The sequence below is a fragment of the Selaginella moellendorffii genome, unplaced genomic scaffold, assembly GCF_000143415.4.
Source record: "Selaginella moellendorffii unplaced genomic scaffold, v1.0 SELMOscaffold_34, whole genome shotgun sequence".
NCBI lineage: Eukaryota > Viridiplantae > Streptophyta > Lycopodiopsida > Selaginellales > Selaginellaceae > Selaginella > Selaginella moellendorffii.
This window is the reverse complement of record NW_003314295.1, coordinates 1,661,083-1,679,570: the sequence shown is the minus strand read 5'-3', so window position 1 is coordinate 1,679,570 and position 18,488 is coordinate 1,661,083. Positions and strand designations below refer to the sequence as shown.

Below are 18,488 nucleotides of genomic sequence, written 5' to 3'. Positions count from 1 at the left end.
TCAATCCTATCTGTGGTGGCGACGCACAGTTTGGACTGTGGCGAGCTCGGATTTTGGAAGATCGCGCTAGCAGCGAGCTCTGCGATGATCAGATCAAACTCCAGGGCATTTAAAACGAATTTCTTTCCAGCTCGCGAGCGAAGTTTCCTTGTGTATGAATTAATGTGTGCCAGGGAAAATTTGGGAGGAGAGGTCGTGTCCATGCAGGCTACGCGCTGGGCCCAATTGGGCATTTATGGTCAACTTTGCCTTGTCAGGGAAGAGATCACTTCCCAACCATGGGAATGTATGGATTTTCTATTCTATCAAAGAAAGATTTGAAGACAATGTCAAGGTATGGAGTTTGGGAATCCACTTGCGCCTGCGCCTCATCGACATCTCTGTTTGCTCAAGGACAAGTTCTATAGCGATTCGAGATGGCCATTCATTCATCAGCGCCGGTTTGGATGCATGGTTTTTTGGACTTGGTGTCTTGTGTTTTCTTGTGTCATATAACAAGACAAACACAAAAGAAGTTTCATGCTGGGCATCATTTCTCTCTCTCTCTTTTTTTCGATTTTTATTTTTGTTTTGTTGGTGAAAATTTTCTTCCGGAGCTTTCAAGTCACGATCTTCCCAAAAACAACGAAGTTGCAACCACCAACTTTCCAAAGGCTGCGTTGTAGAAATGTGCGTTGCATGGCAAATCTTGGGGGAGGTACGTAGGCTGCATGTCCAGCCACACTAATGAAGCTGTGTTTGTTCGTTAAATGGATGATAAATCGCGAGCTTAGAACAAATACGTTATGCATTTACATTGGCTGCACGCAACGGGCTCTGTTCGTCCAGCAGACGAGACAGGCATATTCTTGCACCCGCGTGGCATATTCTCTTATGTCCCAGGCAGCGTTTTTTCCTCTCGCGAGCGCGTGTGAGCGTTTGTGTGGAGGGCGAGCGAAAGTAGTACTGTTTTCGTCTTGGTGGCTGTGGCGATTCTACTGGCTTTAGCTCTAGGATCGATAATGGTGTCGAGCAGCGACCAGAGTCGGGACTTTTCGGAGCTGTCTCCCTCGATCTCTGCGAAGACTTTGAGCTGCTGGGGTCGATTCTACCCTGGATTGACGCTGCGAGACCGGAGCACCGATCGAATTCTTAGTGGGTCTTGGGATCTTGCTCGATAAAGCAAAAAGGAGAGAACTTTCAAGGAGGCCCTCTTTCATTGTAAGTTTCTCTTTTTCTTGCTTGCGTTCCATAGAATTCCCCTTTCGAGGTCTCGTCAAGAGTTTTCTCTCTCGACTCTGTTCTGTTTGCTTTCCTGCTTGGAAAATGGTGGAGAAGAGATGGCATTGACAATCCATCAGCAAGTCAATGAAGATCGAGCATCTTTCCGAGCAATGAAGCCACCACTGTACAGGCCTCCGCTCCAGCGATCAATATCATCACAGGACAGTAATGCCTCGTCAAACAAGCCAGGTCTGGTAGACAACCATTCACTCATCCACAGATCGGCGTCGCTAGACACAGCCGGCATTTTGCACAGCCGGACGAGTTCGCAGGAGATTAGTCTTAACTCCACACCACAGGACAGTAGCAGTAGTAGCGGCTCCATCAATTCTTCTCCTTTCCACGACTCCTCCGAGCTCACGAGTTCTACGACAAGTTCTTCAGCACCGCCACCACCTCTGCTTCCATCGTGGAATGTTAGAAGGGCGAAGTTGTCGGCGAGTTCTTCCAGCAGCAGGGCGAGCACTGGGGGAGTTCTGGTGCCGAGAGAGATCGTCGACAATTGGGACAAGTTGTTTTGCGAGGGCCTCCATACGGACGTTTGCATCGTCACCGAGGATGGAGGGATGACTGCTGCTCACTCGTTCGTGCTGGTAAGCTTGAAAATCTAGTATACGCAAGCAAAGTTTTCTTTTTTCTCGAACAGGCCGCAAGCTCTCCGGTTTTCTTACGCTTGCTCCAAGAGCAGCAACCGTCCGGAAAGCACCACCGGCGATCCATCCACATTTTGGGAGTTCCATACGATGCTGCGAGAGTTTTCACTCGGTTTGTGTATTCGTCGCGGTAAGCCAAGGATGTTTTCTCTTTCCTTGATCGTCACCATTGCTCTAGATACGAGGAAAAAGAGATGGAGAAGTACGTGCTACATTTGCTCGCGCTCTCCCACTCGTACTCGATCCCGCTCCTCAAGAAGAAATGCACCGAGGCGCTGGAGCGGGGCCTGCTCACGACCGAAAACGTCGTGGACGTGCTCCAGCTCGCACGACTGTGCGATGCGAGCCGGCTAAACCTCTTGTGCCTGCGTCTCATCGTCGCCAGCTTCAAGACGGTGGTAAAGTCCGAAGGCTGGCGAGTGATGCGCGAGTCCGATCAAACGCTCGAGCAGGAGCTCGTTGGTCACGTCATCGAGGCCGACGCCGTAAGTTCTAGTTCTCCCAAGCATTCTTTCCATAGCTTCATTGAACTTACGTTCTTTGTTCGCAGAGAAAGCAAGAGAAGCTGAGAAAATCCGAGGAAGACAAGGTGTACAAGCAGCTCCACGACGCGATGGAGGCGCTGGTTCACATATGCCGCGACGGATGCCGCACCATCGGGCCGCACGAAAGGCCGCCCGACGGTATCAACAGGCAGAATTCTTTCTCTTCTTCTTCCTCGTCTTCTTCTTCGTGCGGCTTTCCAGCGTGCAAGGGACTCGAGTCTCTGGTCCGACACTTTGCCGGGTGCCGGACCAAGGTCTCGGGTGGCTGCCTTCATTGCAAGCGGATGTGGGAGCTCCTGGAGCTACACTCGAGAATGTGTGGCGATGCCGAGCGATGCAAAGTCCCACTTTGCAGGTAAGAGTTTGTAGTTTTTCGCTGCTAGTTTCTTCAGCTCTTTCTTCGACAGGCATTTCAAGGACCGGATCGGCCAGCAAACGAAGAAAGAGGAGTCACGGTGGAACCTCTTGGTTGCCAAAGTCAAGGCTGCCAAAGGGGCCTCCACTGCCTTCTCCTTGGCCGCTGTTTCAGCGACTTTGGAGAAGGAGGCTTACAGACAGTGAGAATGATATAGAGAATTCTTTCGCTTTGTATAGATGGAAGCTAATCGAGTCTTTCGCACAAATTGCTACTTTGAACTTGATAGCGTCCTACTTTAGATGTTCATGGATGCTTTCACGGTTTTACAATGTATCGTCATCTTACAGTCGCCATTACCTGCTCCATGGTGTCCGCGATTTCTTGATCTTTGGCATGGACAATCAAAAACAAGGACAGCACAAACGCGGAGTCTGTCCCTGCGTTGACATGTATGTCATGTCCTCCCAATAAGCAGCAGCCACAGCTTGGCTTGATCTAGGAAAAAAAACGTTAAAGTTACTCAAATGATCTCAATGAGAGCGTGCTACTTTGGCAATTATCTGATCGTTTCTGTTGTAAATCTTGATGCTGCTGCTGCTTGCCTTCCTCCTTACCTTGAAATCTGGATGCTCCTTCGGGGACTTATTTGGGCCGAGGAAAACATGCATGGAAAGATTGAATTCGAGCAGCGATGACTCCTTGACGAGGAAGAGCATCTCGCTGGATTTGTCTCCCGGAAAGACTTGCCAGGTCGCGTGGAGGTGCCATATCTTGAGAGGAAATTGGTAAGATGGCCTCGAGAGAAAGTTTTGTGAATCAAGCATCAGTTACCTTCTGGCAGAGGCGGAGAACCGTGGCGGAGTTTCGATCCTTGACAAGAATGTCCGCTTTGCCGAAAGTGGGGTGTTTCACCTTGAATACGAGATTGCCCGTGGAGACATCCTTCACATTGTGGCTGCTCAAACAATGCTCTGCGTACACCAGATGCTGATCTCGCTCCGCCCTGCAAAACTGGCCGCCTACAACCTCTTGCGCCATGCCTGCCTTCCTTGACTTTGAAACAAAAACGTATAGAAGATCACTTTACTGTCCAAGTTTATACAACGCAAGTAACAATGCTATACCAGAAAATTATGCAAATATTCAACAAGAATTTCACCACTTCAAAAAACATTTCACATCATAGAATGCTGGTTAACTTAACAGCCAGTTTAATAAATAATTATTTGAATAAAAATAAATAATAATAAGAAAAAATAAAAAGGTTTCTCGTTTATTATATTGTAACAAAAAAACATACACAAAATTCTGCAGAAATCGCCACTCTCAACAGTGCCATATTATGGCATGTTTTAAATCTTCTGGCGACCACCTGGAAGCATAGAATTGAACCCAAGATCTCAAGGAGAAGAGCTTTGTCTTTAATTAACAAGTTAGCAAGTCCAGACATTTCATACCAGATTTTCTTCTTAAATATTAATATAATTGTGTCATAGGAACTTCTTTCATCGTAGATTGGATGAAGGGGCTGTTTGTCTAGCTTCTTCTTTCTCTTTTACGATCAGAATCAGCGACAGCACAAACACATAATCAACTCCAGGAGCCACGCTGATCTGGTACCTTGTGTTGGAAAGGAGAGATATCGCCTCAGCCTGGTAAGAAATATATATGTATGCATATAATTTCTTATGATTAGTTGCTGATAGACTTACCCTGGCAACCACTGCTCCTCCTCGTCCACGAGAAACCTCAATGCTACTGCCAAGCACTTCCTTCTTTACCTGAAAATCAGGCTCACTCGAATCGGAATCTGGATTGTTGGAGGCCAGAAATACATCAAGAGAAAGGCTGAATTGAATCCGAGATGATTTCCTGACTGTGCAAAGCAACGGAGTGTCCCTGCTTTGCTCGCGGAAAACTTTCCAGTTAGTGCGAAAGTTCTTTAACTGTGAGAATGCCGAAAGATATTGATCACAATTCTAGAGAAGCCAAATTTAATCAAGTACCTCATGATAGATTACAACGATGGGACGAGAGCTCGGATCTGTGATGAGCACATCCGTTGCACTGAAGGTCGGGCGCTTCACTTTGAGCAAAAGCCTCCCATTGAGATCTGTCACAGTATCACTGCTCCAAGTATTTCTTTCATACACGAGCTGTAGCTGTTCTTGAGCAGAGCGAAACTGATCTCCCACGACTGCTGCCATTTTGCGATTCTTCGGTGCATACGTGTTGCTCTTATAAAGACATGGACTAGAGGAGACGTGATGGAACAGAATGCTTACCTCACAAAACACTCTCTACTTTTTCTTGCTTGCAAAAAATGTTTTTTATCATACTTAATGAGAAATTGCCAAGGAAAATGCTGGCAGGCTTAATAGAAGTTCTCAAAGTTTAAATCTGGCTACGTTAGGCAAGACCAAAAAATTCAAAGGAAGCATCCAGCGCCTCACCATGCTCAAAGTTCCCCATGACCATTCCCAGCGTGTTTCTATTGCTTGCCACTCTTTCTTCCTTGGACGACTTGGTGAGCAATTGGTTGTTTTTGTTGTTTGTATAGAATTTCTTCTCTTTTTCCTTACAGGGTTTGTATTTGGACCCTGTCATGCACAGGCCGCAGCAGAACATCATATAGCATAAACACTAAGTGCAAAGCTTACTTCCTAGCAGACACATAGAGATCGAAAGGAAGATCCTTAAGTGGCTTCGCCTAAACCTTTGTGAATTCGTGGGTTGCTCCAAAATGACATTCCTGGCATCCTCATGAGACCCACGTTTAGAATTATTTTTTACTCAAATAATACAAACTACTATTAATTCCCTTTTGTAAACATCATTTGTTAGCTTAATATTGCATATATTCCACCCCAGATCGTTCTTGGCTGGATCAAAAACTGCAGCAGAAGCAAGGAGCGCTGAGCTTGTCGACTTTTCATCGACTCTGTGGATTGGGCTTGTGCAGTGGCACATGTAAGCTTACGTTAAACCTCTATTGATGATTGGCTTAGCACTCTTGAGTTATAACGTCCAGAAGCAGAAGTACGCATTGACAAGTGGTATCACAACAGCCATCTATAGCTAAGTGTTTACAAAACCCATAGCCACATGATTCCCACCCTTGCTTTTAATCTCGTTGGGCCATCTCCACTCAAATTGGATACAGAAAAGCTATGAACAAATGTGCTTGCTAGAGCCGTGCAACTGCTTTAGTCTCCATTGGCAACGTTGGACTTTGATCATGGAGCTACACACTCCAGAACTGCTGCTGAGTTTTGCAAATTGCTCATCATGTGGAATTGCTCATAAAGAAGAAAAATGCCCGCGGAATTTGGACTAGTTCCTGGTTTACTACCATTCTCTCCGGCCGGTCGAGATCCCGCCCTGTGATAAGAACCCTAACCCATGCTCGAATGTCAAAACTCCAGGCGAGCATGTCCAGGGCCCAGATCCTCTAGCGTGTGGCCCACAATCCCAGCACTTGGAGCAATCCTCACCAATTGCGCGGTTTAACACCCGATCCTCCGTTCCATGCACAGAATAAATCATTCCTGCATACCACCCGGCTTGCCATTCCCATCCCCATCCCCAGCACGATCACCTGTTGCACCCCCGCTTCGAAGCCCAGCCGTACTTCTCACTCCGCAAGAGATGACATTCCTCGAGGCAAGCCTTGGATAAGAAGCGCGCTCCAGCTGAGACTCGGCGGCTTACGTCAGTTCTGTAGTGAAGATGTTGACGAAATTCGCGACGAAGTTTGTCTCGGACAAAACAGTGAAGAAAGATGTAATATAAAAGAAAAAATTTCAACCTTTATAGAAAATTTTAATGGCCAAACCACGAGCCTCCAAGATTTCAAACATCTGTAAATCTTGTGTAAATCATTTAAGTTCACCACAAGCTTGACGATCTTGAAGTAAACTTTTGACCGGAGTATAAGGTGCCTCAGACGTGTTTTCTCTTAAATAGATGGTAAGTCCCTCATCCTTGACGTGTGCATGGCACGGTTAAGGTGCAAAAAGATTATAAGATGTTACATACAATTTCATTTCAAGGAAAACTGACCCAATTCTAGCGTTGACTAGTGGTGCTAGCATGCTAGGCTCATATCCTCGTTGGTTCTAGCATAAAGGTGTAGTTTTGTGATTGCTTGTGTGAGCTTGCACACTTAATCAGCTCATCTGGGCTCCATTGTCCACATATAGCTTTGTCACAACATTTGTTTAGACTGCATGGACCATATAAGACGAGGGCACGCAAGTTCTATGAGCGTGCTCAACCTGCTGGTTATCGGCCAATGTCCCACAATGAGGTTTGGAGCATCCACAATCACTTCAGACATATGCTTCCCAACAAACGCGAATACTGTGAGGCTTGCACTCTGCAAGACTCTAAGAACAGGCATACCATGGGCGCATTTGGTGATGAGAATCTCCAGCCTTGGGCATGCTGCTAGAAGTGCCTCGAGCAATGCAGTGGGCAAAATGAAAGCGACTTTGCAGGCTCCTGAATGGAGATAATTTATTAAAAGGCTCCTTGAAGATCTTGCTGCTGTGAAAGCTCCCATATATCTGGAGTGTTTTAAAGCACTATGCAAAACCCCACACCATTGGTCCTCACCAAATTGCTGTGCAAGATACAGAAGTGTGAGAGGACCGGCATGTACAAGCTAGTAGCCCATAGCTTCCATCTCAACTTGGGGGTTCAGCACCACCTAGAGCCTGTAACATTTTCAATCCCACAAGATGAAATCCCTTTAATCTAGAATTTATCTGGCCAAGGAGACATGTGAATTTGTGAGCCTTGCCAGAAGCTGGAACAAGCCACTCGCTTTGAAGCTTGGCAACCATGGATGCAAAAAAAAGGTGGGCAAACATCACTAGCATGAAGAGGACTTATCAAACAAAAGATTGGAACCTACTACCTCAGAAATAGTGGGCAAACAATGAGGTCTTTGAGACAAGGAACTTGCTATGTCTGCCTTGAAATGTTGATTGCAGAGGACAGTAGTCAAAGAGGTGGAAGAGGTGGAAGCCATTGGTGAGAGTCTGGTGGCAACACTCATCCAAGCAGACCATATTTACAAAAGTTCATTCTATACACACATTTTCTTATTTATATTATTCATGGAATAGTAGTAGTGTCAAGAGATTTACCTAAAGTAGTAAATGTCTTTTGTGCATTAGGGTTAAATTTTTCATCCACGGTGATTTTCTATACCTCATTGCAGTACTTATCCACAACTTAGACTTTCCCTCGCTACCATAATCTTATGATTCAGCTAAAAAGATAAAGATCTAGTCTCCCTATACTATACTATGCTTCCTCTTAAGGTTCCTCACCACCTAACCACCCTTAATCTACTTCAAAAGCTGCTGCGGTTAAATTCTTTACCCTAATATACCTTAATATTCCTTTTGACCCACGATGACCATATGGTTAAGCTGGCATCTAACAATTCTTCCCCCTCAACAAAGTCTTTATCCCAAGGACAAATTATACTGGTGATCACCCTTTGTAGGGAACCTTATTTAAGCTCTTGGTCCATAAAGAGGCCTTTCACTCTGAGATTTAATTGGCTAATATAAGATACTAGATGAATTTTCACCCCAATTGGCAATTGCACTCGATAAGTTGTTTTACCCACTCTAGCACTTCATATGGACCAACATATTAATGAGAAAGTTTATCACTCTTCTCATTCTATAAAGGTACCAAGGTGTTTTACCACTCATTTGACGGAAAGATCACTTACACAAATATGAGATCACCCACTTTATATTCCTAGAATTTGCAATACTCATTAACAATCTTCTCTACTCTATCCTAAGCATTTGCAAATTTCATTTACGCACCACCAAAATCTCATCAAGTTTTGTGGCCAGATTAGTTGCCTTGAAATCAAGTTTATCTTGAATATCCTTACTCAAATACAATCATAACTCCACATGCTTTCCAAATATGGTAAAGTAAGGATTTAACTTGGTTCCACTATATTGGCTATTATTACAAGAAAATTGCACTAACAAACTACCTTTGACTAATGCTACAATGTAGTATATCCTCCACCACATGATTCACACACTCAATTTGCCCATTTGTCTAAAGATGATCTTCATCCAAGAGTTTCAAATATCACTTGCATAACCTTTGTAAAGCTCTTCCAAATTCCATTAGTGAACTTTGAGTTTTGATTATTAACAATATCCTTCAGCAAACCAAAATCAAGAAAAACTTTCTTCAAGTAGATCACAACCAAGTATGAGATAATAATAGTCTTTTGAAAAGCCAACAACCACACATACTTCATCAAATAATCCATACTTACTCCTTTTGACCTTATGTTTGTGCCAAATAAGTGATGAAGTCCATAGAGATACTACACCAATAGCTCTAAGGAATAGGTAAAGGTGTAAGAAATTAATTTTTCCATTCTACTTTATTCACTTAACCACACATTTAACCATTTAGAGCAACCTTGCTTATGAATTCCATAAGCTTTATTCTTTACTTGGGGACATGCTAGCCCCATGAATAGCATCTATGCCACTTAACTTTTGCACTTGGTCCAAGTGCTCCACATGTCCAACCCCATGACTGACACCTAAAGGTACCACTGACATATCAATCCATTATGCTAAGGCCATGCCCATTTACCCTTTTGTCACATTGGTACTCTAAGACCACCTTCATCACAATCCCATTTTTCAAAGACTGGGCCATCCATTTATGAGTGGTCATCCTTTGACCACACCTTAGCACCCTTAGGATGCCCGGAGACATAAGGAACACCCTTCCTCAATGTTCCTTCTTTCATTCCCACCAAGTTTTTCTCCATCTATGGCTTTACTCAACAATACCACTACTAGGTCAAGACCCAAAAGCCCAACCATTAAGTCTTATTGACTTCTAAAACTTCCTCACCATATGACCGTATCCTTGGTCACTACACTAGAGGATTAATCCTCTTCCTTTCTATAGTCTAAGAGTTTGGGATAACATTTTAAAACACCATGGCCCTACGCGAGTCTCGTGGGTACTCTCCCCATCTTCTACATTTAGGTGCCCTAGCCATGTGGCTAGAGCGAGGTTTCGATGAGCCATGCCAAGTATCCAAGTAAATAGTGCCACCCACACTTAGATTGGGAGCATTGACTATTTGATTTCCCGAAGGAACTAGAGTCGGTTTTTGAACACTTTACTAAGCTACCTCATTTATATATTTATATTCACTCTAGCCTTAGACTTTTCAATGGTTATATCATCACCTAACACATGGGTATAGTTTTCCTTGGTCATATTAACCTTTCCTGATCAAACTGGCTCCACTAGAATTCTCCCCCTACTATATTTTTAGAGCTCACCAAACCCCTTAAGGTTTGAGAGACAATCACTTTAGGCTTTCACCCTCAAACTCAGACTTGGACTTGAACTTACACTGGGATTTAGACTTGGACTCGGACTTAATCTCGATCTCAGTCCCAATTTTGGTCTCAGTTTTAGCTTTGGTCTCGGTCTCGGTCTTGGTCTCGGTCTTAGACTCGGTCTCCACCTCAACCTTAGATTTGACCTCGGACTCCATCTTAGGTCTATCTCGTGTCCATCTCAAATTCCATCTTCAATTTATCTCGGATCCATATCAAACTCTATCTTGGGTCTATCTTGGACTCCATCTCGGGTCCATCTTGGACTCTTTTTTGGCTCGTTTCTGACACTTCCGTGTATCATAACACTTGCCATGTGTTAATCCTTCTTATGTCCCTTTTTAAAGACTCATTCACTAATTACTTCGTACTCATTCTTTAAGCACTTTGTTCAAAGTTCCACTTATATTCTCGACTTTCCAAGTTAGAGCTTTTGGTTCAAATATATTATGCTTCTTGGACTTCCATTTCAACCACTACCATATGACACCCTTTCAGCTCCACTTTAGGGCTTAGGATTTATATCTCACAAAAGGTTGCAAAAGTCCTTTAGGCTTTTCTTGTAGCACCTTTACTCATTGACAGAGCTTGCATGATTTATAATACTTGAGGATATTAGCCTTTATATTCCTTTAATAAAATTTGTAGTTAATCAGTTTATATGTCTTCTTCCCCCCAAAATGACTACCCTCTAAACAATCATGATAATGGAATAAAACTTGAGTAATCAATACATCCACTTGTGGCAAATATATATGATTATTATAAAAGAATCCTATTCACCAATGAGAAAGGGGCTTCTATCTAGGTTCGCAAAGAAACCACTTTAAGCCTGAGCATGCTCAACCAATTTCCCAAACTTGCTAACCACTTTACTTAAATGATGAAAAGATTGTGTTTATAATGTCATCACATAATGAATATGAGATAAAGTATTTGCCACCACATTTGATTTTCCCAAATAAAGCTTAATAAGAAACTCCCAAAACTCCATAAGTTTGACCATCCAATGAGCTTATCTAGTAATTAACTCTTTTTGTATGAAAAGATACACAAAAAGTTTGTGATTTGTCAACACTATAAAGATAGTGTTGCGATATCCACAAAACATAAACAATGGAGAGTAACTCTTGCTCATATGTGGAATAGCATTGGTCCATAGGATTCAAAGTTCGACTCTCATATGCAATAGGTTATCCCTCTTGTATGAAAATTCCTCTTAATGCATAACCACTCACATCATATGTCACTTTGTAAAGTTTTGATAGATCAACAATACAAAGCACTAGAGCCTTACTCAACAACCATTCGCATCACATGTCACTTTCTAAAGTTTTGATGGATCAATAATGTAAAAGCCTTGCTCAACAACCATTTTAATGCCACAAAACTATCCTCATATGGCTTCTTCCATTTGAATGGCATATTCTTGCGTAACAACCATGTCAAAGGAAATAGCCACCTTTGCAAATTTATGCTAGAAACATCAGTAATAACTAAGAAGCTGTATAACTTAATCATTGAAGTCAGTGTAGGCTAGTTCTCCACCATATCCACCTTCCTTGGATCTATCTTGACACCTTTAGATATCACAATATGGCATAAAAATTTCACCTTTGACTTTGCAAATTTATATTTGCTCTTCTTTGCATAAAGTTTGTTATCACATACTAACAAAAGAACCTTGTGCAAATGCATTTTATACTTTATATTCTTGCTAAGAACAAAAATATTCTCTAAGAAAATCTCCACAAACTCATGATGATAACACCCAAATACCTCCATTATCAACCGAGTAAATGTGGCTAGTACTTTCATCAAATCAAATAATATAACTATAAACTCAAAACGCGTGAAGCTTATGTTGAATGCCATCTTGGAGATAGATGCATCATTTATTGCAATTTGATGATATCCACTTTCAAATAAATCTTGGTAAACACTCGTGTTTCACTAATCTTGTCTAAGATACCATCCATATACAGCATCGACATCTTATCCTTCACTGTCTTTTTGTTTAAGGTATAATAATTAATATACATCCATATTGAACTGTCCTTTTTTTTCATGAGCAAGATTGAAGCACGAAACAAAAACTTACTTAGCTGAATAAATCCAAACTTAAATAACTCATTAACTTATTGTTGAAATTTTTGCTCCTCATACTCAACTTAAATGGATGCTAGTAAATTGGCCATATCTCTAGCTCCAACGTAATCCTATACTCCATACCTCATAATAAAGGTAACATATAAGGAAGTTCAAATGGAAAAACATTAGAAAACTTTTCGAATACAACCTATATTGCTACCTCTCCCCCACAAGTGTCTTAATCCCCTAAATCATGAATAAACAACAAGTAACTTGAAAATGCTTTTCCATTACGACAAATCCACTTACAAAATATAGTAGAGAGCATAACAACTGGAGGTTCCCTCTCCAAACTACACATCTTTAATGCTACTGTACTTTAGTGAGATATGCTTAATATTCCATTTTATCTCTGTATTCACTTTCACCAACTATGGCATCATAAAAATGAGATCCACACAATGAATATCTATGAGATAAAAAGTCTCCACAAGTGTAGTTTTACTAACAAATACTTTCAACCCTTTTACATAAGCATTGAAATGCTAAGTAGAGTTAGCTGCACCTTCCATTGTGTATGGAAGAACACCTCGTACTACTAGGCCATACTCCTGAACAAACTTTGCTGAAAAAAAGTTGTCATCACTCCCATTATTTAGTAAAATTGACACTAGACTGCCACAGAAAATGCCTTCTAGCATTAAAACTGATACACAAGTGTCATCGAGCTTCATTTTATTCTACATACAATTAAATTGACAAAAAATGATCAAAAGCCTCTTCTTTTGATCAGAATGGTCTTCCTTATCATCCTCACGCTACAAAGTTTGCAACTGTTTAATATCTAACTTACCGTCAGTAGAAGATTGGACAATCTTTTTGCTTTATTACTTGTTTTTCAACTGTACACAATCAGTTTTATAGTGTCCAAACTCATTACAATGATGACGACCTTGTCTATAATTTTTCACAAAAAACTTCTACTTCTTTGTCCCTTTTGCATCTTGAATGGTCTAAACCTCTACAACTCAATCAACACCATTATCCACACCACCATCAACAATAGGATTCTAACATTTAGCTTGGTTAGCCATTGCAACCAACTCCTTTGATACCAATATTATAATCTTGTACAAAAAGACAAAGATCTAGTCTCTTTATGAGCCCTAAGGTAGGTTAAGTTTTTTACTCTAACATGCCTTAATATACCCTTAAGCTTTTCAAGCTGGCACATAACACACAAGCTTCTTCTTTGATTATCAAATGATAAAAAGAACTTGAGGGGGCTTTGGTTCTTCATAAATCATCTCAAAAAGAAGCAAAGCCTCACAACAACCTAGTGTGGGAGTTATAGCAACAAGGATTTGGGGCACGTAGGCTGTAAAGAATTGTCTTCACTTGGCTAATTTCAATTAGTGTCATGGCATCCTTGTAATTCACTTATAGAGGATATGGTGGGTGACCTTTGTAGAGAACAAGCTTTGTTGACTTGGTGCTTGTCTTCAACTTGACCACCAAATAAAAGTCATAACCCTTTGAGCCCATGAGCTAATTAGAGTTAAGAACATTACTAACACTTATGTTCAACACAATAGTTATAACTTTGCTTACTCTCATATGCAATGCACCACCCCATACATTTTTGCAGACCGAAGAGGAATATATAAAAATCAAGAGAACTACAAGTAAGAGGTGGTGGGGGGAAGAGCATACACCCTACAATTTATAGCTTTGGTGAAACTAAGATTTGTAAAATTTATTTTCACAAAGTAATGAGTTGCCATTACTACAGTTTCAAGAGGATCACTTACTTGCATTTGTGACCAAGTGGCCTTGCATTATTTCACGCTCTCTTTATCTTTTATGGGATGAGATATGCCAATATGATATGCACAACCAACATTTATATCAGAGGGTGGTGCATGGATAATTAAACGTGACCATTTATAGGGTTGAGAACCCATAGCTAAAAGAATTTGTTAATTTTTTTTCTTGTTTTCATAGTTCAATTTCAAGTTAAAACTTTATTCTTTTAGATTTTTTCAAACCTCATCTTTGCCTACTTAAGTTTGGAGTATGCATTCTAGTACTTCATTTAAACTCTTAAGGCATGTTGCTAACATTATTAAGATTTATAATTAAATTCCGTAAAAGGATTGGACACACTTCTTATGGTTACTAGCTTGCATACAGTAATCATGTGAGTCCACATTCAAAAACACCTTTGCATTATCAACTTTGCAAATAGTGATAGTATAGAATTCTAGGAAGCCATTCTTGATATGCCTAATCATTATGTTCCACGAATCCATAAAATAAACTTATACACCATGTATATCTCCTTATTGAAAAAATCCCTTACACTTAAAACCAAATTCTTCTTCTCCCTACACACATGAATAAAATAAAGGATAAATTGTTTGAAACTTTGTTAATTTTGTAAATACTTTGCATCACAAAAGGATACTCTTTGTAGTGGGCTATATACAAGAGATAAGCCCATAAGAGGCATTTTCTACAAATCTAATTACATAGTATAAAAGTGAAAAAAAAAACTTATTTAATTGAAACAACCATTAACAACAATAGCTACCATATGTACTTGTGATGCTCTCTCTCCCTCTCTCTTTTATGAACTTTACAAGAAATTCCATTAGTAAAAAAACAAATACTGGAGGCTCAAAATCAAGCACAAGAGGCAGAAAAAGGAAAAGAAGGCCTTGAAGCATTGACTGAATCCATCATATATGAGCACAACATCAATTAATAAAAGTTTAGACTAAAACAAAAGATAAAATGATTTGGCACAAATACCAATGCTTTTATTTTGATATTGTAAGAACCCAGACATTTATATAGTTATTATGTAGCACTCTTGGCAGAATAAACACCATACACATATTTCTCTATTTATATTATTCATGGAATAATAGTAGTCTCAAGAGATTTACCCAGAGTAGTAGATGTCTTGTATGCATCAAGCTCAAACTTCTCATCCATGGTTATTTCCTATATGTCATTATAATATTTATTCACAACCCAGACTTTCCTTTTGCCGCAACTATAAACTTTTCCTTTGATTATCAAATGAGAAAGAGAACTTAAGAGCTTTAGTTCCCTATAGGTCTTTTCAAAAAGAAGTAGAGCCTCACAACAACTTAATATAGGGGAGTCATAGCAATAAAGTTATAAATTGCAAGGTGCATACTCTCCTCCCTCCATTGCCTCTTGTTTATAATTCATTTAGTTTTTATATATTCTTCTTTGGTTTACAAAAATATATGGGGGTGGTGCACTACTTGTGGGAACAAACAAGGCTATGACTATTATATTGAGCATAGGTGTTAGTGATATTCTCCACTCCAATCAACTTTTGGGCTTAAAGGGTTATAATGTTTATTTGGTAGTCAAGCAGAAGACAAGCACCAAACCAACAAAGCTTGTTCTCTACAAACATCACCCACTATATTTTCCATATGTGAATTACAAAGATGCTATGACACTAACCAAAATTAACCAAGTGAAGACAGCTCCTTGCAACTTGCATGCCCCAAATTTTGATGAAACTAAGATTTGTGAAATTCATCTCTTCACAAAGTAATAAGTTGCCATTGCTACAATTTTAAAAGGACCACTTGTTAGTGTTCATGACTGGTGGACTTATATGATCTTAAGCAGTCTTTATCTCTTGTGGGATGAAATATACCAACTTATGTACCATATATATAACAAACATTTATATCAAAGGATTGATGATTATCAAAGTGGTGGTAAATATCTTGTGGATAAAACAAATATAACTATTTATAGGAGCCTTTTTTTTTTTCTTTTTACAATAGTAACTCTTTCACTAAAATACCATTTTACTAATAGTATAATGGACAAAGATAATATTTTTTTCCCCAATCTCCTTCCCCACTAAGCATTTAAAATAGTCAGGAATATTCTTTTATATGTATAGAAATATATATGCATGTATTATATAAAACAATATATGAAATTATGTATTTTACTTTTTTATTTCATATAAAAGGTATAAAAAAAAATTTTTATTGAAAGTTACTTTTTTAAAAAATTTAAATTTTTACTTTTTTTTAAAAGCAAAAACATAGTTCATCTTTTTAAAAGTGGATGATATATAATATATTACACAATGTTTGATAGTATGCAAATGGTTAAGGCATAAATTTGCTAATGCATTTAATTTTACAAAGTTGTGTTATACCCTTTAGATTTTATAGTATGATAAAGATTACCAACTTTTTTTAATAAAGTTGTGAGAACCATATCAAACATCACAATATCTTTAAAGAAGTAAAGATTAAGTAAGTTGCATGTCTAAAGTCAATATGTAGAACTCTTGAATATAATATATTTTGTGGGTTTGGCACCTAATTGATGAGACTATTATAAATAGAACAACTTAATCTACACTCTTAATGCTTTATCTCAAATACCTATGGAGGAGGCTTAGTAAGGCATAATTATCAATATTGCTCTCTTGATATCTTTATAAGCCCAAATCATGTATAGAAAACCATTTTAGCAATAGCCTTAATAAACCTTCATTTACTAGGCTATTTTGGGGCTTTTTAGATTGACTTTCCCATGATAAAGGATTTGATTAAAAAAGGGAAAAAGAACCAAAATGCGAATACAAGATCCTAAAAGAGGGAAAAAAATTTTAAAATGAGTTTATATTTGTTTTTAACATGCCATATTTATTCTTTAACAAGTTAATAAGGAGGAATGATATTGAAAGTATTTAATAAGCTTTTCTACTCCACATCTTTTTAGATTGTTATAATCCCACCAAAAGTTCTACTAAAGTTTTATTAAATGCTCAAGCAACCATTTCATCTCTTGCAACATCAAAATTTTGTAATACAAATAGGTTTTTCTTGATCCAAATGTTTCTACTATTGCTATTTGGTCAAACCTCTTGGCAAGGAGAAATTTAACACTCATTAAACAATTTATTAATCAAGTTAGTCATGATCATGGGCAACACACCCACGTTGAGAAGATGAGAGGGCTATGGCAGCATATGAATTGCATCATACGTGCTCTTCTAAAAGGAGGGGCCAATCTAAAGGAAATTATAGATGATTAACTATATTGTCAAAGGACTGGATTTATTGTAGTGGTGCAAGAGCTTAGAATGACTAGGATTAGAGTTAAAAATGCCAAACAAGGAGATAATTCTCTAGTTTAGAACAAATACCATAGAATTTATGATGTGCTATAGATATTTAGTTGCAAATGTCTTATATAAGAGAAGCATATATCCAATATCTTACTAATAGTATCTCTAAATTTGATCTTCTAGAGATGAAAGTTGGTGGTGTATTCTAGGCCAATATTGGTGAAACAGTTGTATAACAAAAAAAAAATGGTAATTACAATTGAATAACAACTGATTTATAGACAATTCTTTAATTGAAAGTAAACAAAATAGCAAGTGATTTCATAACAAAAGGTATGGATTTTTAATTGGTATATAGGTAGCCATAAATTAAATCAATAGGCCTCTAACCTTATTGGTTTTTTTTCTATTTTATTAATATTATTGGATTTGTTTTTTTTTAAAGCTCAAGGTGATAGTGGTTTGGATGGAGCCTCATCACTGTATTGAGTTCATCAACCCATGTGTCTATTAATAATTATATGATCATCAAATATGTTATATTTAGATTTAAATATCACATAGTCCATTAGTTGTTAAAAGGAAATGTATGTTTCTTATTCTTGTTTTGTACATAATTTTTTGAGAAATCTTGCATCCATTAGTTATTTTGAGTGTTTTTAAAATTGCTTACTCATATCCAATCTTTAGAATAGATATATGAAAGTTGTAGCATGATATCCCAGAAATGAGCTATGATTAGAATTTGCTAATACATACCTAGTATAATTTCACATTATCTAAAATGCTCTATAATATAGAAAACAAAGTACATATCACAAGAAAAAACACAATAATATATTCTTAGATCCATTTAAAGATTGTTTGCTCAATATTGATTTTCTAGAGTGCTTGAAATTGCTAGAAAATAAATTTACTATGGCTATGCTTATACCACTAGTGTTTCCTTGTGGTCATCCTATTATCCTTTAGACATATACTATCTATACTATCTATCTATACTAATGTTGA

The 18,488-nt window shown here is 38.8% G+C and overlaps 3 protein-coding genes across 3 annotated transcripts; 1 reads left to right on the top strand and 2 right to left on the bottom strand.

The window, feature by feature from the left end:
• Window positions 1-811: 811 nt before the first annotated feature.
• On the top strand, window positions 812-3,097 carry LOC9639363 (BTB/POZ and TAZ domain-containing protein 3). The gene is made up of 5 exons (XM_002977569.2): window positions 812-1,856; window positions 1,910-2,046; window positions 2,095-2,401; window positions 2,467-2,816; window positions 2,869-3,097. The coding sequence occupies exons 1-5, from the start codon at window positions 1,320-1,322 to the stop codon at window positions 3,020-3,022; spliced, it is 1,485 nt and encodes a 494-aa protein (XP_002977615.2). The 5' UTR covers window positions 812-1,319; the 3' UTR covers window positions 3,023-3,097.
• LOC112348997 (protein LURP-one-related 15-like) lies at window positions 3,031-3,890 on the bottom strand. The gene is made up of 3 exons (XM_024682545.1): window positions 3,651-3,890; window positions 3,434-3,589; window positions 3,031-3,314 (listed from the first exon to the last, which is right to left on the bottom strand). Exons 1-3 carry the CDS (start codon window positions 3,855-3,857, stop codon window positions 3,156-3,158), a joined length of 522 nt encoding a protein of 173 aa, XP_024538313.1. The 5' UTR covers window positions 3,858-3,890; the 3' UTR covers window positions 3,031-3,155.
• Window positions 3,891-4,267: 377 nt separating this feature from the next.
• On the bottom strand, window positions 4,268-5,026 carry LOC9639362 (protein LURP-one-related 15). Its single transcript, XM_024682382.1, has 4 exons — window positions 4,826-5,026; window positions 4,655-4,765; window positions 4,532-4,600; window positions 4,268-4,471 (listed from the first exon to the last, which is right to left on the bottom strand). The coding sequence occupies exons 1-4, from the start codon at window positions 5,024-5,026 to the stop codon at window positions 4,325-4,327; spliced, it is 528 nt and encodes a 175-aa protein (XP_024538150.1). The 3' UTR covers window positions 4,268-4,324.
• Window positions 5,027-18,488: the final 13,462 nt, after the last annotated feature.